Source organism: Heteronotia binoei, chromosome 1 (genome assembly GCF_032191835.1).
Source record: "Heteronotia binoei isolate CCM8104 ecotype False Entrance Well chromosome 1, APGP_CSIRO_Hbin_v1, whole genome shotgun sequence".
NCBI lineage: Eukaryota > Metazoa > Chordata > Lepidosauria > Squamata > Gekkonidae > Heteronotia > Heteronotia binoei.
Window position 1 is genome coordinate 148,808,395 of NC_083223.1, and position 25,345 is coordinate 148,833,739.

The following is a 25,345-nucleotide window of genomic DNA, read 5'->3' on the forward strand; positions in this document are numbered from 1 at the left end:
ACACATCTTGGAATTTTTTTGATAAATTCTGGTCTTTAGCCATGACCACGTATGATACAAGGATTTTCTAAACCAATGGTTCTTAAAATAGGAGTGGCCTTCAAGTCTTTGATACCATAAATATGCATGCCACCCCATAGTAAGGTCATGTCCTTCTAACAACAATTGTCTCTTGTCATTCAGTAGTATCCAATCTCTTACCCATAGAAATGCAGAGGCTTTATAATACAATTGCCAGTCTGGGAGGCCCATACCTGCTCTTAATTTAGAATCTTGCAGTGTCTTTAATTTAATTCTAGGTTTTTTACCTTGCCAAACATATTTGGCGACCATCTTGTTCAGTTCTTGAAAAAATCCACTATTTAAAAATATTGGAATAGTTTGAAACAAAAAAAGTCACCTTGGAAGGATATTCATCTTTATTAAGGCTATTCTTCCCATTAAAGATAAATTCAAATTGTGCCATTTTTCCAAATCCTTTTTAATTTTTTTAAGTAGTTTGTCATAATTATCTGTTTTTGCTACCTAAATATTTGATTCGTTTTTCATGCAAAACCCCTGATTTTTGCTGAAAGGATTGAGCTTGTTCCATCATCATATTCTTTGTCAAAAAATTTGTTTTATGGTAATTAATCTTTAGTCCTGTCCAGTAACCAAATTGTTTAATCTTATTTATAAGACAGTCTATTGAGTCCATTGGTTGTTCCAGTATAAAAACTAGATCATCTGCATAGGCTCTGAGTTTGTATTGTTCATCTTTTATCACAGCTCCCTTTATATTTGAATCTTGCCTTATTTGATTATTCAGTACTTCTAATGATAAGATAAAAAGTAAGGGTGACAATGGACAGCCTTGTCTTGTAACTTTTTGAATGTTGATTAGATCTGTTAATTCACTGTTCACTTGCAGTTTGTGAAGAATAAATTGCTTCTACAGCTCTCAAAAAGTTTTCACCACATTCCATGCCTTTCAGTTGCTGTAGCATGAAGTGCCAATGAATGCATATCAAAGGCCTTCTCAGCATCTAAACAAATTAAAGCCAGCTGTTTCTCTGGATGAGTTTCATAATATTCCAAAATATTACACACTGTTCTGACATTATCTTTCAAATATCTTCTAGGAAGGAATCCTGCTTGATCATAATGTATTATAGACTGTAGAACTTTCTTCAAACGTTGTGCCAATATTGCAGCAAAAATTTTATAATCCACATTTAAAAGAGAAATTGGACGGTAGTTTTTAATATTTTTCAAATCATTATTTTCTTTTGGTATGAAAGATATTGCAGCTTCTTGCCATGAAACTGGTATTTGGCCTTTCTCTTGAATTTTTTCAATAAGATGCTTAAATGGTAAGAGTAAAGACTCTTCGTAAGCTTTGTAAAATTCTGCAGGTAGTCCATCTGGACCCGGAGTTTTACCATTCTTTTGAGATGTCATTACATCTCCAAGTTCCCTTATTGTTATTGGCTCATTTAAAGTTTTTTGTTGCTCTTCTGTAAATTTATTGAGATTATTTTGATTGACATATTCTTCTAAGTTTATTTTATGAACTTGCTTGCCTTCATATAATTTTTTGTAAAACTGTTCCACAATTTGATGTATTTCTTGCTTTTGATTTTTCTCTTTGTTGTTCTCATCTTTCAATGTCGAAATTATTCTTTTGGCCTTTTCTTTTCTCATCCTATAAGCCAACCACCTTCCAGACTTATTAGCGTGTTCAAAAAATTTTTGTCTAGCATACCTCAACTTAATCTCCATCTCCTCCATAAGAATCAAATTCAATTTGTGTTGCATTTCTTTAACCTTTTTTTGAAACTCATGTTTTGTTGGCTGTTTTTAAAGATTCTTTTCAGCTTCTTTAGTTTGTGACATTAGGTTTTGGAAATTTTCAGTTTTTGCTTTCTTTTTCTTAATACTATATCTAATTGCAAGGCCCCTATAGTAAGCTTTAGCAGTGTCCCAAACCACTTGCACCTTTACCTCTTGTGTTATGTTCTGTTTGAAAAAAGATTCCATTTCCACCTTAGATTCTTTGAGAAAGTCTTTATCTTTCAAAATTGAAGTATTTAACCTCCATGGTCTTCTTATCCGTGGACCTTTGAGTTTCATCATTACAGAGGTATTGTCAGAAATAACTCTTGGTTGAATTTGTATGTCCACTAAATCTTTAATCATACTTGCAGAGTGCCAGCACATATTGATTCTTGATCAAGTTTGGCGGCTAGAGGAATAGTAAGTAAAGTCTTTGGAGTTAGGATATCTTCTCCATATGTCAACTAGATCCATTTCTTCTGCTAATTTCCAAAAACTTGTTGGCAACTGAAGACCTTTACTTTTCATCTGTTAGTGCATTTTTTTGTTCCGTTGTCTATCAGAAACTGCATTGAAATCTCCTATTAGGCAATATTCTACATAGTCCAAATTTGATAATTTAAGACACAAATCTCGAAAAAATTTCTCTTTGTGATCATTTGGGGCATAGATATTTGCCAGTAGAATTTTTTATTCTCCACTGTAATTTCCACTAATAGAATTCTTCCATCTTCAGAAGCATACTGCAATTGTGGGTTAAATTTATCTTTAATGTATGTTGCAACTCCCCCTTTCTTCTTGTTCATGTCTGTTGCTGTACATAAGTTACCAAGTTTTTTATTTTCAAAAGATGTTGATCTTTAGTTAAAGTATGTGTTTTTGGTAAACAGATTATATCCATTTCGATTTTTGTCAAATATCTAAAAGTCTTCCTCCTTTTGGCAGGAGAGTTGAGTCTATTAACATTAAACTATTAACTATTAAAGCCATTATGGGTTTTGCTTATCATTATCTTTCTTATCTTTTTTGGAATGCTGTCTTGTATGATATCCCCATGGTTCATTTGGATTCTCTTCACCAGATTCTCTTCCTCCTCCTCGGCCTTCTTTTCTTTGCCTTCTTTTTCCTTCACTCTATCCAGAAAGTTCTGAGCTTTGAAAATGGAGTTAATCCTGTATCTGTTCTTCTGGTAAGTAAAAAAAAGGCCTTTTGGCATTAGCCACATGTAGGATATTTCTCCTCCGCTTGAAAAATCTGTTAACGCTTGATATTCTCTCCTCTTTTGTCTCACAGGTCAAGGTACCTCTCTTTAAACTTTCACCATGTTTCCAGCTATCATCATAGGTCTGTCTCTTACTTGCTTCAAAATGTCATCTTTAGTTCTCTTTCTTGTGAGTCTCAAATGGACTTCACTAGGTAATTTGTTTCATCTTGTATAACTTGATGGCACCCGTCTAACTTGATCAAACTCTTCTTCCATCCTCTGCGAAGTCACCTGTAAAATTTCAATCAAAGCTTCACTTAAAATTTTCTGTAAATCTTCAGATTTCTCTTCTGGTATATTTTGAAACCTCAGCATATAAGCGGCTCTGTCTACTTCCAGTTGCAAGAGTCTAGAGTCATGTATATTCTGTTCTTTTTCCAGATGTTCCACCTTTTGAATATTCTCTGTCACCTGACCATCTAGTACTTTTAAGGCTTTATTGGTCTCAGCTGTCTCTCTGCTATTCTCCAAAAGCTCTTGTTTGATCTCTGCCATCTGTTCACCAATATTATCTACTTTGGTAGTCAACTGTGTTATAGCAGTCATTAGGGTATTTTATATTTCTTTCATATCTCCCTGCATGGTTGTAAATTTTCCTGGCCCGGGGGGAGCATTAAGGGAAGAAAATGGTGGCTTTCCTTCCCTGTTTCCTTTTTTTTACTGTTTCTTTGAAGCCAATCCCAGCTTTATTTTCAATTCTTATTAGAGTAAGCACACTCACAGCCACAACATTCAGTAATGCCTCTTCAACGTTTGTTTTGAAACTCTATGTTCCTGTTTATAACAGATAAGCTAATCTTCACCAAGCAATGTCCTTATTGTAAAAGGAAACAACCTTCTAGCTTCTGTCAACAATTTGTGAGAGCCAAAACAATGCTGTATAGATGGTACATGACACCCAAGAAACTGGCAAAAATGAACAGTCAGGTGTCAGACAGATGTTGGAAATGTAAAAAACATGAAAGATCTTTCTACCATATGTAGTGGACTTGTGAAAAAGCAAAACAATTTTGGCAAATGATTCAGAAAGAAATGTCAAAAAATTTAGGTTATGACATTAAGAAGTCTCCAGACTCTTTTCTGTTGGGATTACAAATGGAAAGCTTTCCGAAACAAGATAGAACGATGGCGTGGTATCTGCTTTCAGCTGCAAGGACATTATATGCGCAGTTATGGAAGCAAGATAAAATACCAGAAAAATGGGATTGGATTTTAAAAGTTATGGAGTGAAATGGACAAACTTACAAGCATCTTAAAAGACTATGATTTGGAGATGTTCAGAAAGGAATGGGAGAAATTTCAAAATTATGTTGAAAACAATGGAAAGTAAAGGGGCATTTAGTGATTTTTGATAATAGCTGAAGTGTGGTGGAATAATGTACCAAAGTCTATAAAGGGAATTTTCTTTTTCTTTGTGTTTAAGGTGAAAGGAGAAAAATGAAGATGAACTTATAGAGTTAATTTTTCTTATTTTCTTGTTTGTATTTCTTCTTTATTGTTATAAAGTTTTAAAATGGAGATTCTTGATTTGTTAAGTTATCTTGGTTTTTTTTTACAATTTTAAGTAAACACTGGCAGGGGTCAAGAAAAGGGGAGGTGAGGAGAAGGGGAAAAGTGTGATGTATTGTTTTCAATTTGTATTATTTTTTTACATTTTTCTTAAAAGAATACTATAACAATATATTGCAAATTAATAAAATTGTTTTAAAACAAAAACTGGCTAATTAATAGTAAACAGAGAGTGAGTATAAATGGGCAATTTTCTCCGTGAAGAGTGGTAAGCAGTGGGGTTCCGTAGGGCTCAGTACTGGGTCTGATACTTTTTAACTTGTTCATTAATGATTTGGAGTTGGGAGTAAGCAGTGAAGTGGCTAAGTTTGCAGATGACACTAAATTCTTCATGGTGGTGAGAACCAGAGAGGATTGTGAGGCACTCCAAAGAGATCTGTCAAGACTGGGCGAGTGGGTGTCAATGTGGCAAATGAGGTTCAACGTGGCCAACTGCAAAGTAATGCACACTGGGGCCAAAAATCCTAACTATAAATACAAATTGATGGGATGTGAACTGGTCGAGACTGACCAAGAGAGAGATCTTGGGGTTGTGGTAGATAGCTCGCTGAAAATGTCGAAACAGTGTGTGACTGCAATAAAAAAGGTCAACGCTATGCTGGAAATTATTAGGAAGGGAATTGAAAACAAATCAGCCAGTATCATAATACCTCTGTATGAATTGATGGTGCGGTCTCATTTGGAGTACGGTGTACAATCCTGGTCACCACACCACAAAAAAGATATTATAGTATTGGAAAAGGTCCAGAAAAGGGCAACTAGAATGATTAAAGGATTGAAACACTTTCCCTCTAAAGAAAGGTTAAAACGCTTGGGGCTCTTTAGCTTGGAGAAACGTCGACTGTGGGGTGACGTGATAGAGGTTTACAAGATTATGCATGGGATATAGAAGGTAGAGAAAAAAGTACTTTTCTCCTTTTTTTCACAATGCAAGAACTCGTGGACACTCAATGAAATTGCTGAGCAGTCAGGTTAGAATATATAAAAGCAAGTACTTCTTCACCCAAAGGGTGTATAAGCACAATTTGGCTGAATCCTCGGCTTGTTGGCGGTGTCTATGCTCAGAGGCGGGTCTGGCTCATATGCTGTGGAAATGCCTGATGTTAAAGAATTTCTGGGATGGCATTGCTCGATGGATGCAAAAGGTACTTAACATTGACCAGTCTATTTCTGCCATGCAGATATTACTGAATTATTTCCCGACGACCTGGTCACTGACTCGTTGGCAGCGAAGATGGGCGGCACTTGCGATAATGATTGCGAAGCGGCTTATCCTGCTGCAGTGGCATGAAGACTTCACCGGCACGATTACTACTTGGCTTGAGGGAATGTATGCTTTGGCTGTGCAAGAAAGGATAGCATATCGCCGGCAATGTCAACAACAACAATTTGAAGAGATTTGGTCGGCTTTTCTAGAAGCATCTAATGTTCAAAGCTCTGCATTTTGAAGTCTGGGACTTGTTTATCCGGGGGCTCTTGGGCTGGGGAACTGGCATGCCGGCATCTAATTAACTCGATTAAGTTCAGGCAGTTCAGATTAGGAGAATATATGGTGGCGGTGCACAAGGTGTTGGATAAGTGCCTCTGTTCGTTCGATGGAATGAATGTCTGTGATATGCTTTATGAAAAACTTAATAAAGTATAAATAACAAAAAAAACTTCTTCACCCAAAGGGTGATTAACACATGGAATTCACTGCCACAGGAAGTGGCGGCGGCTGCAAGCATAGACAGCTTCAAGAGGGGATTGGATAAACATATGGAGCAGAGGTCCATCAGTAGTTATTATCCACAACGTATTGTTGGAACTCTCTGTCTGCGGCAGTGATGCTCTGTATTCTTGGTGCTGGGGGTGCACAGTGGGAGGGCTTCTAATGTCTTGGCCCCACTGATGGACCTCCTGATGACACCTGATTTTTTTGGCCACTGTGTGACACAGAATGTTGAACTGGATGGGCCATTGGTCTTATCCAAGAAGGCTTCCTTAATGTTCTTAATAATATTGTATGCCAGTTATCAAACACCGGCAAATATGATCTACCCATGGTTTTCAAACTGTCAGGGAATCCTAGAAGGTTTCTCAGTAAGATCCACTGGATCCATTCCAGTCTGGCTTTCGACCAGGTCACGGGACGGAGATGGTTCTGGTCGCCCTCATAGATGACCTCATGCGACATCTGGATCGGGGTGGCTCAGCAGTGCTGTTATTACTAGATCTGTCGGCTGCATTTGATACAGTTGACCATCAGCTACTGACTGGCCGCCATGCCGACGTGGGGATTCAGGGGTCTGCCTTACAGTGGTTGGCCAATATGCAGACGACACCCAGCTCTATCTATTGATGGGTGGTCAGTCTGACTGTACCCCGGAAAATCTAGACCTGGCTCTTCAAGCCGTAGCATCTTGGCTCAGGCTGAGTCGGTTGGAGCTGAATTCGATGAAGACGGAGGTTCTCTATCTGAGCCGGGGGGGGGGGGAGATTCCTCTGCCGGCTCTTGACGGGGTGTCACTAATACCGGCCCCTAAGGTCAAGAGCTTAGGTGTGCTCCTGGAGTCCTCTCTTACAATGGAGGCCCAAGTAGCAGCCACTACTAGATCCGCCTTTTTTCATCTTCGGCGGGTGTGGCAGTTGACCCCTTTCCTGGAGCGCAACAACTTAGCAATGGTGATCCATGCTATGGTCACCTCAAGAATAGATCACTGTAATGCTCTCTACATGGGGCTACCCTTGGCGCTGACCCGGAAACTACAGCTAGTGCAGAATGCTGCAGCTCAGCTGTTAATGGGGCTCCCCCGGTGGAAGCACATTCGTCCAGTGCTGAGAGAGCTGCACTGGCTACCTATTGTGTTCCGAGTCCGTTTCAAGGTGTTGGTATTGACCTTTAAAGTCCTCTATGGTCAGGGGCCTGTCTATCTGCGGGACTGCATTTCCCCACATGTTCCCCAGAGAGCACTGCATTCAGGGACAAAAAAATCTGTTGTCCATCCCTGGACCAAAGGATGCTAGGTTGCAGCTGATGTGAGCTAGGGCCTTCTCAGTGGCAGCGCCAGAATTGTGGAGTGCTCTCCTGGAGAACATAAGGGCCCTGCGGGATCTCTCTACTTTCTGCAGGGCCTGTAAGACCGAACTGTTTCGACAGGCCTTTGAGATCTAACCGGGAGAGAGCTGCCACCCTACATCATTATAGAGTACCATGATCACCACTTATACTATATTATATTGTAGTGATACAGCACCATGAAATGGAATGTTTTTAAATAATTTTAAACTGTGGTTTTTATTGGTTAAATTGTAAAAATGAATGTTGTTAGCCACCCTGAGTCCGCTTGCGGAGAGGGCGGGATAGAAATTTAAAGTAATAAAATAAATAAATAATAAGTAATAATAAGATCAGAAATGGAGGGCAAGCTTCCACACAGTGTAGTTTTCCCATCACTTCCCCCCCTCTACAATGAACAGCCACTGGGAAATAGTGGGTATAATCTATAGCAGATGATTGTAAAGCCCATCAGTAGGCCCATATGCACTGAGTATGCACTAGGCTTGCCAATCCTCAGGTCCCAGCGGGGATTCTTCCGCTTTCCCAGGCTCCTTCCCTCCCCCAGTCAGCTTGCCAGCAGGGGGAAGCCCCACCCCCAAAGCCATCATGGACTTTCCCCCTCTGGAGGCTCCAGTCTCTGATTGGAAAGGCTTCCTCTTGGGATGGGGTGTCTGTGTTACTTGGAAGAAGTTGGCTGCAACTCGTGAGTAGATAGGCCAATCCCTCGCTTCAGAGTTGTCAGAAATGGGGGGGGGGGGAGAGAAACATCTGCTGAGCACTTCATTATTCCCTATGTGGAGATAGATTCTCATAGGGTATAATGGGGAATTGATCTGGAGGTTTCGGGGGCTCTGGGGGAGCTGTTTTTTGAGGTTGAGGCACCAGATTTTCAGTATAATATCTAGTGCCTCTCCCCAAAGTACCCCCCAAGTTTCAAAACGATTGGACCAGGGGATCCAATTCTATGAGCCCCAAAAGCCCCATATTTCCTATGGAAGGAAGACATTTAAAATGTCCCTTTAAATATGATGGCCAGAACTCCCTTGGAGGTCAATTATGCTTGTCACACCCTTGTTCCTGGCTCTGCCCCCAATGTCTCCTGGCTCCACCCCCAAAGTCCCCAGATATTTCTTGAATTGGACTTGGCAACCCTAGTATGCACTCTAGCAGACATCTGAATCATTTGCAATGTAATTAGGTTCTGTGAAAGACACACTAATACAGGAAGTGTTCCTTGAAAGCTGCTGTAATATATCAATATGCATAGTGATCAGTACTGTCAAATGCAAAACACTATTGCATGTTACCTTTCAGATGCTTTCAAAATGAATTTTCAGATACCAAATACTGAAACCAAACATCATTCAGTACCAAATACAGATGTTTGAACAATATTCAGCATCTTACTTCACAATGGAGAACTCTGATGAGGGTTTTTTTTTTTTTGGCGGGGGGGGGGGAGGAATTATTTCATCTCAGTCTTCTTAAATGTTTTCTGCAGTTATCCCTGCACCATATCAATGAATGTTCCTCAAATATTATTCTCCTGTGATTTCTATGCTATAAATTATGTGGCAGGAGAAATGGCACTATTTGGAATCCAGTGTTTTATAGATAGTTATAGTATTTTATTGATTTTAATGTATTTTAATTTAATTTTAATTCTATTTTACTGGCTTTTTATTTTTTATTGGTTTGTAATTGCTTTGAGCTGAAAGGTATATAAACTGTAAGTTATATAAGGTATATAAATTATAAGTTAAATTTTTTTCCAGGAAACTGGGTCTGAGCTTGGAAAGAAATCAACTACAACATAACTGGTCACACTACATAGCTAACCGACACAGCCAGGAGCAGACATTTCTTGTCATCTCTCTGGCAGATATTTTATATATGTCTCCTTCTGATATCCTTTGTCAATACTCATACATCATGCCATGCCAAAAAAAAAAGTTTTGAATTTGTAAAATGGGAAAGTAGGTTAGGTAAATCAATCCTGTTATTTTAAGGACAAAAATACATTTATGTCTTGGGGATTTTGACAATTACCGTTTTACAGACTGTGACAGTGTGGCTATACCTACTAAACTTGTGAGAACAGAATAGAATATCAAAGCTTATTAAGTGAAACAATTGTAAATTTCATTTATATACACTGTCTCAGACATCACATAAGAGAATCTTAGACCATCTACCAGTATAAATTCCAAGCAGTGTGTAGACTAAGGTATGACTTGTTTCGTTTGAAGCTCCAGTGCCATTTTCAGCTGGATTTTCCATGCAGTTATATGCGCCACAGCATGCCAGATCTGCTTCTGAGATTTCTGCAAGTCCATTAAGAAACCAAAGCAAAAGAAGAACTTGTTAGCAGTCACAATGCAGGTAAAAATTGAGATAGTAAGAGACAACCAACTGAGATTATATGGTAATGGTTTTCAAATGAATTCCTAACAATTCTGAATGCAATTTCTTTCAAAATAGATATATCCAAGTAGGCAGCCGTGTTGGTCTGAAGTAGTAGAACAAAATAGGAGTCGATTGCACCTTTAAGACCAACTTAGTTTTATTCAGAACGTAAGCTTTCGTGTGCTCTCTAAGCACACTTCATCAGGTGAGGAATCTGGCACAGTGAGCAGAGCCATACATAGCTGGTAGACAGTGGCCCAAAATGCAAAATGGTACAGATTTAAGAACCAATGACAGTGAAGTAAAATTATCTGGTAAAATGGTACAAATATAAGATTCAATGACAGAATAGTAAAATTAACAAATTGAGCAAACCTTTGATCTGAGTAGCATGAGCATGCGAAAGCAACAAAACACTAGTATGTCAAATTGTGAGAGTGTCTGTCAATGACTCTATTGCTATGATCCTGGGTCAAAAGGAAGGAATAATTATGTTTTCCCATCCAGCTAACCCACATGCAACATACATATAGTTTGTCATTAGGAGAAAAATACAGTAAAATTTAGTGGGAGATGGGTTCAATATATGTAATGGGGTAAGCAACCAATATCCCTGTTTGAGTGTGTCAACACAGCTAAAAGAGAAATACATTGAATAGTGGTGTTCTAGTCCAGCTCACTTACTTTTTAACATGTGAACATCATTCTAGTTTGCCATAGAAAAAAAGAATACAATGAAATATAATGAAAATGGGTAAAGTATATGTAATGAGATAAACAGCCAACATCCCTATTTTGTGTATGTAATTACAAAAACGTTATTCTGATACACAATTCTAAAAGAGAAACACATTAGAATACTGTGGATGTATAACTATACTCAGTGATAGGTCAGAGAATAATACTATCTATGCCATGGTATGCATACTGGTACTAAATAAATACTGCATCATTAAAGAATACTAGTTTAATTTCCCAAAGCGTGCCCTGTTGCATTGTGTAAATCTCCCTTTGAAACATAAACAAACATGGTGTTCCCTTGATGCTATCACTTTAGGATTACTACCAATTTTTGAAGTAGTTTCTAGATTTAATTTTTAATCTGGTCAGTCACTTGAATTTTATTCATGACCAGCATGACATTGGCTATTAATTGGCTCCTGTGGCATTTAATCCTAATCTGCCTCTGAGTAGAGACTACTTTTACTGTTACCTGTGGTTTTACTTTTAAACAGCCTACTCTTTCTAATCTGAGTTAATCATTTTTAACTGAACATGACACAACTAAAAATAAAAATACAGAATTGTATACAGCTTTCCCTTTCTCTAGCTTTGTTTCAAATGGCAGCTGATTTATGGTGACCCCACAGGGTTTTCAAGAAAAGATACTTTTAGAGGTTGTTTGCCATTGCCTGACTCTGCATAGTCATCCTGGACTTCTCTAGTGGTACTGGTCCCCCATCCTAATATTGACCAGGGCCAGCACTGCTTTGCTTCTGAGATCTAACAATACTGGGCTTGCCTGGGCTATCCAAGTCAAAGCAAAATATGGTGGTGATAGAAAGTAATGCCAAGTCACAGCCAATTTATGGTAAGAGACATTCAGAGGTGATTTGCCATTGCCTGCCTGTTTGTAGCAATCCTACCTGGACTTCCTTGGTAGTCTCCCATCCAATTACTGACCAAGGGTGATTCTGCGTAGTTTCCAAGATATGATGAGATTGGGCTAGCCTGAGCCACCCAAGTCATCTCTACATCTCTAGATTAAATAATTTCAGAACTATTTTTTCCTAAAGTTGTTGTATAATTTTGTCATCAAAAATCATAATGTAGGACACCCCCAGTGTTACTGTGAGTTCAGTGTCTTGGGTTGCAAAATCTCCAGGTCAAGGCTATTGAGCAGCAATGACGTTTACTGAGGTTGAATGGTTCCTTCAGAAAGGCACTAGCAAAATCATTTTGCAGACTTCTTATATTTATACTGCATCTCTCTTCCATTATGGAGTGCACAAGGTAGCTTACGTAAGATTCCTAGGAGGCCTCCCTTTCAGGCACTGATCAGACCCCAGCTAACTTAGACTTTTACAAGGTTGCTGCAGCAGATGTTTTCAGACCATACCTGGGATCACATTTAAATACACATTTGGCTGGTTGGTTGCAATGGAGCCAACTAAAACTGAATCCAACGAAGACAAAGGTCCTGTATCTGAGTTGTGGAGGATAGGATCGGAAAGGCAATTCCCAGCCCTGGATGGGCTCCATTAATGCCGACCCTAATGGTGAGGAGTTTATGGGTGATTCTGGACACCTCCTTTTCCATGGAGGCCCAGGTCACCAATGTTGCCAGATCAGCCTTTTACTATCTTTCCATGCAATGTTCACTTTCAGGTTAGATTAGCGCAACTCATTCTATGTGGCCTCACCCTTGAGTCTTACCTGGAATCTCCAGCTGGTACAGAATGTAGCAGTGTACCTGCTGATGGGGACATCTATGTGGATGCACATTTAGCCAGTGCTGCACCAATTGCATTGGTTGCCAGTTGAGTACTGGATCAGAGTCAAGGTTATGGTCAGCCCCATAGCCAGAAATTTTTGGGTGGGGTGGCTCAGGACATAAAATTTTGGCTGGGGGGGGGCGTGGAGGCTTAGCTGCTTTTTTCAGTGGCCAGCTGCCCAGCCCAAAAAATGGAGCTGTGGGGAGAGTGAGAGAGGCAGAGAAGAGCCTGGGGAGAGCAGCAGCAGTGAAAACGGGGCCATGGAGAAAGTGGGGGAGGCAGGGAAGAGCCTGGGGAGAGTGGCAGCAGTGAAAATGGGGCCTTGGGGAGAATGGGAGAGGCAGGAAAGAACCCAGGGAGAGCGGCAGGGGCGAAATGGGGCTGCGGGGAGACCGGGGGAGGCAAGAACGGGGTGGGAAGAGCCCAGGGAAAGGAAGGGCTATACAGGAGGAAGGGGGTTGGGTGGAGGGGCCGTTCCCCCTGGGCCCCCCATGGCTACAGGCCTGGTTATGGTATTAACTTTTAAGGCCCTATGTGGCCAGGGACTAGCATACTTACAGGACTGTTTCTCCCCATATGTGTCCCAAAGATCCTTGTGCTCTTCAGAGCAGCACTGCTTAGCAGTCCCCAGCCCAAACAACATCCTCTTTGTCTCAAACAAGGGCAGGTTTTTTTCAGCCTGGTGGAACATGCTCCTAGTTGACTCCTGTGGGATCTATTACCATTCAGCAAGGCCATAGAGTTTTCCCTCCCAAATTGCTAGTGTGTCCAGGAAAACCACAGAGTTTTCCCAAAAGCTCCTAAAACGGTCAGCATGTGACTTCATCGGCATGATGATGTCACTACGAGTGATGTCATCACTACGAGTGATGTCATCACTACGAGTGATGTCATCATGCTGGTGATGTTGGGGGAGGATCCCCCCTGCTGGCCCAATGTGGGCTGGTGGGTTGGGAACCTTCGGGGCAGCGGAACCCCTGCCCGGCCCGGTAACTTGGCAGCCCTACTTTCAGCTGAGGTGACAGACATCCAAAGGAAATCGGCCTTCCCTACTCAGTGTGATCAGTCTGTCAGTCTGCCCTAAGTCTCTGTCTATACCAATTTGGCACTAGAGCCAGCTGACTCTGTTTTCTTTTAAGATAAATGTGCCCTCCCTGATGTTGTTGCAGCAGGCACTGTAGTTAGAATGGTTAATCTGCCATTAGATATTTTAACTGATCTATGTAGACAAATTGGTTGTTGTTTTTATGAATTATTATTTATTGTTTTACTTTATGTTGTGAGCTGCCCTGAGCCCACTTGTAGGATAGGGCAGGATGCAAATTGAATTAAATAAATAAGTAAAACAGCTAGAATGTTATCTTGTCCTTAAAGGGAACAGTGCTTTTCCTTGCCTGATGGATTGGGAAAGGACAACGGATTCTTGTTGGATGCATTACAATTTGATGATAAACTTTAGACCCTTTGTGCACCTCTGTTTCCTTCACTTTTACTGTGCATCACAATTGTGAAGCCCCCCCCCTTCTACATTCCCCTGTGCATTCCAATCACAGTTTGTTTTTCTTTCTGCATTGATCCCCCCCTTCAGTTCTGAGACTGCTTTCAGTTTCCCCCAGGGCTTCTCAGAGACCTTTTGTGTTGATTTATCCTTTTAGTTTCACTTCCAAGCTTTTAAAAGCATACACATTTCCTCAGACTTTTCCTACCCCTGCAGGCCAGTTGGTCTCTTCTTATTGGTCAGTTTTGCACTAGAGTTATCTTTTGAAATATGAGATTAGGAAAATAATTGCCTTTGTCTGACTTCTTTGCAGGAATAGCCAGTTAGCTTGGTTGATTAAGATACAGTGCTATTAACAGCAAGGCTGTTGGTTTGATTCCCCTTTTGGGAAATTTTGTTGGTTTTTTTGGGAAAAGTGTTTTTTTTTTTAAATTAGCTCTGACCACAAACATTTCAAATGTGAGGATAATGCTGTGGAACCTACTCTGGGCAGCAGCAGCCTATTTTTTAAAAAGGTCTGGTCCATCTCAACATCTGGCCTTCCGCTTTTGTCATTTCATTTCCAAATAACGTGTGGGGAAGGGGACTCAGGCTGCAAAGCACTGATATGAACCCCCTCATGAACCTTCTCCACCAAGTGGCCACACAGCACTCTTCCCGTTGCCTCTCTGGCAAAGTGGTTGGCATTTCCTCTCACTAAACTTTTAAAGCAGTTCCTGACAATGATTTTTTTCTCCAGCCATCCCAGATTAGCATTTAACTACTTGGCTACTGTTGGGGGGTGGGTGGGTAGAGAACACTAATGCCAACCCCACAGTAAATTCAGCTGGAATAATCTCCTATTTCAAAGATATGCCCAGTGTGAAACTAATCAATCAGGAGAGACCAACCCACTACCCAGGTTTTCTCATTGGTATGCAGAATATATACTCCGTAATTCCTAATAGAAATTGGAGAGAGAGAAAAAGGTACAGAGTGCAGGCAGAGTATTTGATGTTATCCCCAAACAACTCGACTTCAATGAAAAGAAGAAATAAGCTACGTATGCAGAATGGGCCATATTATTTAAGAAACTGTGGTTTTCATCTGAAATGAACTAAGGAGTGAGCAAAGAATACAGTCATCATATCATACTGCTGTATTTTTTTTTAAAAAAATAAACCTCATTTTCTCTTGGTACTGCCTGTTATCTCTGTAATTAATACTGCAATGTGCTACTTGACACTGTCTCCTGGTTTTTAAAGGCAGTAACTGGAAGAGGGGGGAGGGATCTACTTTGCTGTAGCTTGCAGCATACCTAAGTCTTAAAGGAAACAGACAAGGAAGAAAGATATATTTACCTCTGTTAGGAGACTGGCTAAACACTAAAGAAGATATAAGATTTCCCCAGACTCCAGAAGATTGGAATATCAGAAAGAAGATTCCAAAATACTGGTTGATAACATCTTTTCCTATTTTTCCTGCTTTCTGGGCGTATGAGTTACCAGCAATGGTGAGATATGTGCATTTCGCAGACCAGAGAGGTGCTCCTCCTAGACCCAAGATCAAAGATGTTGGAATCAGTGTATACCTGCCAAAAACACATTATTTAGTTATTGTAAGCACTAGCCAAAGACAGTTAATTCTAGTACTACATAGTAAATATTGAATCATACAAACAACATGAAAGCCAACATAGTAATAGTGGTTAGAGTAAATCTAGGAGATTCAGGCTCACCAGCCTGCCATGGAAGTTCACTGAGTCATTGTGGGCCAGTTTCCCCCTCTTTCTCTCAACCTAACCTACCTGCTGTTCTGATGATAAAATGGAAGAGGGAAGAACAATGGTGTGAGCTACCTTTGGTCCCTGCTGGGGAAAAAAGCAAGATATAAAATAAAATCCTTACACTTTTTCGTTATGTATTTTTCAGACCCATAAGGAATTAGATAGAATCATAGAGTTGGAAAGGACCTCCAGGGTCATCTAGTCCAACCCCCTGCACAATGCAGGAAACTCACAAATACCTCCCCCTAAATTCCCAGGATCTGCATTGCTGTCAGATGGCCATCTAGACTCTGTATAAAAACCTCCAAGGAAGGAGAGCCCACCAGCTCCTGAGGAAGCCTGTTCCAGTGAGGAACCACTCTAAAGGTCAGGAAGTTCTTCCTAATGTTGAGCTCTTGATTTAACTTCAACCCATTGGTTCTGGTCCTACCTTCTGGGGCCACAGAAAACAATTCCACACCATCCTCTATATGATAGCCCTTCAAGTACTTGAAGATGGTGATCATATCACCTCTCAGCCTCCTCTTCTCCAAGCTAAACATGCCTAGCTCCTTCAACCTTTCTTCATAAGACTTGGTCTCCAGACCCCTCACCATCTTTGTTCCAGCTTGTCTTTATCGTTCTTAAAATGTGGTGCCCAAAACTGCACACAATACTACAAGTGAGGTCTTACAATCAGAGCACAGTAAAGTGCTTCACATTATCTGGACACTATACTTTTGTTCAGCAGTCATTTTGTAGAAAAATAGGTGGTGGAGCTCATCCAGGGATTGTTATGCAGCTGCACATACTATTCAATGGGCAAGGAGGTGGAACTCTTAGGTTCAGGAGCTGCGCTCCTGTGAGCTCCCACTGAATCTGAGGCCTGCTTCTGTTGATACAGCCCAAAATTGCATTTGCCTTGCATATGAAAGATCTCCTGCCATAAGAATCTTTCCCATCATAAGTGAGTATCTCAACATGTCTTGGCCCATTCATCAAGAACAGGTCAATTAGACATAATTATTTTATCACATTCCATTTGTGTTAGATGAAGCAATATTTAAAGAAGTTTCCATAAACCATACAACATTTTTACAAACTCATGCAGTTATGGGAGAAGGTTTAAACCCATTGGGAATTAAATCCATTGGGAATCCTCAGCTATTATAAATAGAGAAAATGAGCAAGAATAGGCAGAAACAATGTGGAGTTCCAGAACACCACTTCCCCAACATTCATTATTGTGTTCGGACTATGAGCAAAGCCATCTTGTGAGTTCTGCAGAAACAAGCAGTTTATTTTCTTCCCTGGTAAGGAAGAGATATGTACATCCTGTTGACCAATGAATTTGACCCACAGCAGTGAGAATAGATGATTGGTAGGAAGATAACTGAAAAGCAGTGGGTTACTGGTTAGAGCATAGAGAGACCCAGGTTCAGATTCCTGCTTGGTCATTAAGCTCATGGGGGGGGGAGCTTGGGTCAATCACTCTTAGACTAACACACTTTGTATAATTGCTGTGAGAATGAAATGCAGGATGGAAGAACTACATCTGGATAAAGGGTGGGATAAACATGTAATAAATTGATAAATATGTAATAATTGATTAGTTATTGTTCTGCATGGCTGTGATAATGTGTTTTCATTATACAGCCCCAACTCATCTTTTTGGGGTTTTTTTGTTCTTTAGTGTGCTTGTGTAGAAATGAAAGTGTCAGAATAACAGAACTCTAGGTGAAGTCCCCCCCATACCGCACTCAAGTATAAATATACTTAAACACCAGGTGTTAGATGCAGCATTAACTGGCTTTCACTTAGCATAATATGGCTCAGAGCTTTGTTTACAAAAGGAAGAGAACCTAGTGATCACCCAGACTACAAAACCAGTGGCCATACACAAGCCTAGCTTAAATAACATTCTCTGTGGTATTTGCTTATTTGGAATTCTCATTTTTGGCCAGATTGTTTATCAAATATGTGCTTAGCTGTAGTGTTCCAGTGAGGGTTCATAGAAGTTTAGAGGAGAGACAGAAACACAGAAAAGAACACAGACCACAGAAAGTGGGCCAACAGCTGATTTCAGTTACTTGTCCTAATCTAAGAGAATGGATTGAAAACTGAGACCTAGACTGATTCCCCACTAACCTTGTCCTGGTTTCACGCTCCTCTTCTCCACAGGGCTTCCTTCTAATTTTGCGCAAGCTGCCCTGAGGCTGCAACTCACTCCACCTCTTTTGTGTGGCAAGCAAGATCCTCTAAAAACCGGTTTCTGTTTGCCGCACGAAAGAGGTGGAGCGAGTTGCAGCCCTGGGACAGCTTGTGCAAAATTGGAAGGAAGCCCCGTAGAGAAGAGGAGCATGAGATCGGGACAAGGCTAGTGGGGAATCGGTCCTAAACACCTTTTAAATGTGGGGACAACTGTGAACTAGAACAAGCTGTGCTGAGCCCAGGTATCACTGATAGTGCTCTGGGGGTGACATGACTCAGACCTGAGCAGCAACAGTGGCGGCTGTAAGGTCACATGATGTATACTTCCATACCACCAGTGGCAAAACAGGAAGTGGAAGTGGGGATCTTACCCCAACACTGCAACTGAGCAGGTCCTAGCCAAACAGTTCCTGCAGCTTTGCTAGCATCATAGGGACAACTTGGCTCAGCTTTCTTTCAGAAGATTTTAACATTCCAAACTGCCCCAGAGCAAAAACATTCACTTAGGCTCTACCTATAAAAATAAGACATTAAGATATTCTGGTCTTGCAAAATCATTTAAAAAATTTGATGAGCATCAGGATTGCCAACTTTTAACCTGGTCCCTCTCACCCTTTTAGTATCAGTTTGATCAGCAGCCCGTACCAGGTGTTGACCTGCAGCAAATACCAGCTCCATGCCATGAAAAACTTCAGCAGTCCATTTTTGCTAATTAAGTTTCTATTAAAGGGAAGGGGATTTTTTTCCAAGCCACCTGGCAACCCTAATGAGCATCCATGAAGCTGCCTTATACTGACTCGGACCATTAGTCCATCAGTGTCAATATTGTCTACTCAGACTGGCAGTAGCTGTCCAGGGTCTCAGAGATCCTTCACATCACCTATCAGCTGATGTTTTTAACTTGCAATGCTGAGAACTGAACCTGAGACCTTCTTCTACCACTAAGCCATGGCCCCTCAGATTATGGTAGCCTTCTGTATTTGACATTCTGTATATTAGGTTGACAGTATTTTCCCACAACCCTCCTCCCCTCAAAGATTACAGATTTCAGAAGAAGCAGGCTATCAGTAATACCAGCTGGCATAGAAGTTGCCCAAGGAGAATGTAACATAGCAGCACATGGAGCCTACAATGGTCCACTTGCATCCAAATTTCTTAATGAGGATTGGCGGGAGAAACATGGAAGACAGGATAAGACCTCCATAGACAACGCTTAGAGAGGCAACACCCAGGCCTTGTTGAGAGTGGAGACTGCTCTGTAGAGACAAAAATGCAACAGATGCAAACATGTACAACAAATAGTGGTGACTTTGACAAGGTGGTGGAGTGAAGTACAAGAAAGCATCTTCATTTTTGTACTGATTTTTTATTTTACAAAGTTTATGCCCCACCTTTCTGCCTTCATTTACTACAAATGTTAGGGCAAGAACCTGACCCTGGTTAAAACGGGAATTAAGCAGAGCCAGTCTGTTCACAGGAATGTCTATAACCAATGGGAATGCAGTGCTCTCCCTGTTGTAGGAGGAGGCTTGTCCAATTCTGGAAACTAAACATCTTGGACAAGGGGAAAAGAAAGGCCCTCTCCTTTCTTTCCATCTCCACTGACTAGCACTGCAAGTGGAAGTATGGCATTTAGTGCCTTAGGGCCTCTTTGTTATGAGAAAGGTGTTTTCTACCACAATGATTTAAGTATTCTTTATTCCCAACAGGGAGCCCACACCATTTCTTACCGGGCATAAAAGGTGAGTTGGCTGGTCTTAATTTTTTTACCTGGCGTACCTGGACTTTATGAGTTTCCTGGGCTATATTCTGTTCATTTTTAGTTATTACTGGCTCATCTTTCTGTCTGCATTGGAACTCCACATGCCTACTTCAGAGCTATCATTCATTCAGTATATCTTTCCTGAATGGACTTCCATCATCCTAGGGGAAGAAGTACCATAATTAAGTCCTCTCACCTGTAGACTCTGGAGCCCTCCATAAGCAGTAAACAGAAGCAAGAATCCAAATGAGACAACAAGGATATTCTTCAGATTTTTTTCCATTTTGGGGTGAGAAAACATTAAAGTCTAGAAGTTCAAGGTCTTCAGGGAATCATTCCAGTTGAAGAGAGTCCAGGGAAGTTGGGGAAAACAGCAGCCAAGCTCTAGTTTCACTTCGTCTGTAAAGCAAAAATGTTGCATTAACCATTCAGACAACTGTCAATGAACTTTAGCTTTTGTAATGTTGAAAAATACATAGACTCTTGTTACTTATTCACCTGCTAAGAAGCACTGGCAGGACTTCAGAGGTGAGATTTTTATCTGCATTAATATGTGCCCCCTTACACTCAGCTACAGACTCACTTCTGATGATGAGGCAAATATTCACATTGCCCTTATATAGCATAACATATTGCTCTCAAGGTAAAAGGCATGAACGGAAGAATGCAACTCCAAGGCATGGGTGGGAAATGGTTACAGATAAGATTTAAAGGGTAAAGATCAAAAGGTCGTTCAGAAGGCTATGTACCAGGATTATTAACCAGACTGCATAGCACTTTAATAATCTAGGATATTTATGTGACAGGATAATAACAGACTGAAACCACAGCAAATATGCTTCATGCAAAAAGTAAGGATAGCTCATGTAATCCTTATCTCAGTTAGTTCTGGAGAAACTTTGCATGTTGGCTTTTTTATGGCACAGGCTAGCTGGAGTTAAGCACTTTTGATTTCCTGTTAATTTCAATGGGAGAGTTAAATGCACATGTTTAAAACGCCCACTAAAATCAAAAGGATTTTGAAATGCATAACTCTGACTGGATCATGGCCTAATATAATTCCTCTTTCTTTTGTTTACCTAAAGCCTGTTTGTTCTCATGTATCTGAGCACTGAAATAAAAGGTATTTTCAATGGGAAGGGTTCCAATCTTGAAATATGTTTGCATTCATATATTAGTATTCCTCTGCATCTATCGATCTCAGGAATACAGAGGAGAGCAAAATGACAGTTGACCGTCTATGAAAAACAATAGGCAGCAGTACTTTCCTCTACAGTTCATATTTTTGGCCACATCTTTTTATAGACTTCCCTCCCTGTAAACATGTACACACCCCTGCTAATTTACTACATGATTTTCATGCATCTAATAAAGGGCTTTTAGTTCATTCATGTTTAAGTCACAGTAAATTAGTTTTTAAGGTGCTGCAGGAATCTTTGTGGGTTTTTCCACAACAAAGTAGAATGGTTACTCCTCTAGAGAAAGTAATCACAACTGAAGAAGACTATCTCCAAGGGAAATATGGATCCGGAAACCACTGAACCAGCCACTAGAGAGCACTATGTTACTTTATTGATTTATTTGGTCCGAAGCAGAGTGCACAAGACTGATTGCTGCCTGGTAATCCATTTGTCTTTATTTTATGGGGCTGATTGTCACATTACATGTTTATCTGCCACAGTAGTTCTGCTTGTCTCAGATCCCACAGTGTAAACCATTCATCACATGGCTCACTCCTATTGCCAGAGGACTGCACTGCCAGCACTGCACATTCCTGGCAGCAGTTGTGACTCATGTGTGGACATCACCCAGTGATCCATGTGATTCAGCTTTCATATATCAACAGCTGCCTTACTGACCCAATGCCACATGAAAACGTTTCCTACTTATAGAAGAGTCAGTTGTTGTACCTTTCTCTATCTTAAGGAGTCTCAAAGCCTAAAAACAGTCACTTTGTGAGGTAGGTGGAGCTGCGAGAGTTCTGAGAGAACAGTGACTGGCCCAAGGTCACCCAGCAGGCTTCATGTGGAGAAGTCAGGTCTCCAAATTAGAGTCCACTGTTCTTTTTTTAAAAAAAATAGAAACAGCTGTTTATTGAAACAACAAGTTAAATACAGTATTGAGAAATGGAAATTAGTTATACTAAACTTGAACAAAGTGTAAAGAAAAATCCAGCTGTCAAGTTCATAACTGTCTATAGCAATAAATCAATACACTACCAGGTGCAATGTAAGAATACATAGAACACTTAGGTGCAGTTACGTTTGGTACAATTAAGTATTACTGATATTCAGAGAGACTACAAATATAAAGGATAAAGTAAATAAGAAAAATAAAACAAGTATAATAAATATAACAAATATAACAAAGATATACTGTAACAATGATACCTGTGTTGTGGCTTACATAAGGTAGTTTAGCTGAAAACTAGTGGTGCCACTGGAAGCCGCAGTCCCGATCCTGCATGTAGGCGGTTCAGGGTATTGGTCGCCTGATGCTGACCCGGAGACGAAAGCATTTTTCGGCAGCACCCTGAACGACCAAGCAGCCTTATCTAGGGACAGCACTGCTTTCTCCACACGGAGAGGGGCCTAGAAAAGGTGGCCTAAACAAAGCTCGTCTCCCCACCCCAGTTGGCTAGCCGCGGTCAACGGGCATCCTTACTTGCGGTCAAAAAATAATAACAAAGAAAAGGCATGCACCTGCCTCACAAAGTGTGCAAAAACTAAAGCTTGCATGCTGGAACATCAGAACCATGCTTGACACAGTAGACAGTGGTCGCCCTGAACGACGCTCTGCTCTAGTTGCCCACAAACTTCTCAGGTTGAATATTGACATAGCAGCTCTCAGTGAGGTCCGTTTCCCTGAGGAAGGTAGTCTTCAAGAACATGGTGCCGGCTATACCCTCTACTGGTCGGGTAAGTCAAAGGCTGAGAGCCGCCTTTCTGGCGTTGGCTTCATGGTCAGGAACTTCATTGCCTCCAAACTCGAAAACCTGCCAACAGGTCACTCAGATCGCATCATGTCCATATGCCTCCCACTTCAAAACAAGCAGCATGCAACCCTCTTCAGTGTGTATGCCCCAACCCTTCAAGCAGATCCTGAAGAAAAGAACAAGTTCTATGCTGATCTACGCAACCTCGTACGGAAGACCCCTACAGAGGACAAGGTGATCATCCTTGGCGACTTCAATGCCAGAGTAGGTAAAGACTCAGAAGCCTGGAAAGGAGTACTTGGCAAACACGGCATTGGCAACTGCAATGATAACGGGCGCCTTCTGCTAGAATTCTGCACGGAGCACCAGCTCACCATCACCAACACTATCTTTCAGCAGAAGAACAGCCTGAAGGCAACCTGGATGCACCCACGGTCCAAGCACTGGCACCTTATCGACTACATTCTGGTGCGCCAGAGAGACCTTCGAGATGTCTTACACACCCGAGTAATGCCCAGTGCGGAATGTCATACGGATCATCGTCTTGTACGCTGCAATCTCCGTCTTCACTTTAAACCCACACCCAGGAGAGGAGGTATCCCTCGGAAGAAGCTTCAGGTTGGCAGCCTTCAGTCAGCCGAAGTTAAAGCTGCCTTCCATGCAAAACTCCAGTCAAGAACTGAGGACCACAGTTGCCCCACAGACCCTTCTCCAGAAGCACTCTGGGAACACCTAAAAACTACCATCCTGTTGATCTCTGAAGAAGTTCTCGGGTTCTCCACAAGGAAGGACTGGTTTGACAAGAACAATCAAGAGATCCAAGAATTACTAGCGAAAAAGAGATCTGCCTACCAAGCACATCTTGCTCAGCCCTCCTGTCCCAGGAAAAAAGCAATCTTTTGCGCTGCATGTAGCAACCTCCAGCGCAAGCTTCGAGACATTCAGAACGAGTGGTGGACCAAGCTTGCAGAGAGAACCCAGCTGTGTGCAGACACTGGTGATTTAAGAGGGTTTTACGAAGCCCTGAAGGAAGTATATGGCCCATCATATCAGGCTCAGAGTCCCTTGCGTAGTGCAGACGGCCAAGTGCTCCTCACAGACAAGGCATCCATACTGAACCAGTGGTCGGAGTATTTTCAGGTTCTCTTCAGTGCCAACCGTGTAGTTCAAGATTCAGCAATCCACCTCACCCCACTTCAACCAGTAAAAACAGAGTTGGATGAGATCCCCACCCTAGAAGAGACTGTTAAAGCCATCAAGCAACTGAAAAGTGGCAAGGCAGCGGGAGTTGATGGAATCCCACCAGAGATCTGGAAGCTTGGGGGCACAGTACTACATTGCTCACTTCACAAAGTACTTGTCACCTGCTGGGAACAAGGCAAACTACCACAGGACTTTCGCGATGCAATCATCATCACTCTACACAAGAACAAAGGGGAAAAGTCAGACTGCTCCAACTACCGGGGGATAACCCTGCTCTCCATCGCAGGCAAAATCCTTGCCAGAATACTCCTGAACAGACTGGTGCCCACCATTGCAGAAGAACTCCTCCCAGAGAGCCAGTGCGGCTTCAGAGCTAACAGGAGCACCACTGACATGGTATTTGTTCTCAGGCAGCTCCAAGAGAAATGCAGGGAACAGAACAAGGGTCTATATGTGACTTTTCTCGACCTTACCAAAGCTTTCGATACCGTTAGCAGGAAAAGCCTGTGGCAAATCTTGGAACGTTTAGGATGTCCCCCAAGGTTCCTCAGCATGATCATCCAGCTACATGAAGACCAGCGAGGCCAAGTCAGACACTGCAACGACTTCTCAGAGCCCTTCCCAATAGGCACAGGTGTAAAGCAAGGCTGCGTTCTCGCACCAACTCTCTTTACGATCTTCTTTAGCATGATGCTTCAGAGAGCCGCAGTAGATCTAGATGATGACGATGGTGTCTACATCCGCTATCGCACTGATGGCAGCCTGTTCAACCTGAGGTGACTAAAGGCTCACTGCAAGACAATGGAAAAACTTATCCGAGAGCTACTGTTTGCTGATGATGCTGCACTCATCTCCCACTCGGTATCAGCTCTGCAGCATATGACGTCCTGCTTTGCAGAGGCTGCCAAGCTATTCGGCCTAGAAGTTAGTCTGAAGAAGACAGAAGTTCTCCACCAGCCTGCACCCCAGGAAGATTATCACCCTCCCTACATCACTGTGGGTGAATCAGTTCTGAAGACAGTCCAGCAGTTCAGCTACCTGGGGTGCATCATCTCCTCAGATGCCAAGATCGACAAGGAGATTGACAACAGGCTGGCAAAGGCAAACCGTGCATTTGGCCGACTGCACAAAAGAGTGTGGAGCAACAAGCATCTGAAAAAAGGCACAAAGATCAATGTTTACAAAGCGGTTGTGATGACAACCCTCATCTACGGCTCCGAATCACGGGTTTTATACCGTCATCACCTGCGACTCCTTGAGCGCTTTCATCAGCTCTGCCTTCGCACCATCCTCAACATCCCCTGGAGTGACTTTGTGACCAACACTGAAGTCCTCAAGAGGGCGGAGGTTACAAGCATCGAGGCACTGCTGTTGAAGACATAGCTGCGCTGGGCAGGGCATAT

The 25,345-nt window shown here is 41.6% G+C and overlaps 1 protein-coding gene across 2 annotated transcripts in view; it reads right to left on the bottom strand.

Annotated features, from left to right (window-relative positions):
- Nucleotides 1-25,345, bottom strand: part of UNC93A (unc-93 homolog A) — a 51,516-nt gene that overhangs the window by 20,386 nt on the left and 5,785 nt on the right. The window contains exons 1-5 of one of the 2 annotated variants that reach the window (XM_060242276.1): nt 20,303-20,417; nt 20,001-20,203; nt 19,117-19,298; nt 15,428-15,657; nt 9,884-10,012 (exon numbers count right to left, since the gene is read on the bottom strand). In XM_060242276.1, the coding sequence (XP_060098259.1) occupies nt 9,884-10,012; nt 15,428-15,657; nt 19,117-19,298; nt 20,001-20,105 (646 nt within the window). In that variant the 5' untranslated portion in view covers nt 20,106-20,203; nt 20,303-20,417. Of the gene's footprint in view, nt 1-9,883; nt 10,013-15,427; nt 15,658-19,116; nt 19,299-20,000; nt 20,204-20,302; nt 20,418-25,345 lie in introns of those variants that run through there. The other variant, XM_060242285.1, reaches the window with a different exon arrangement.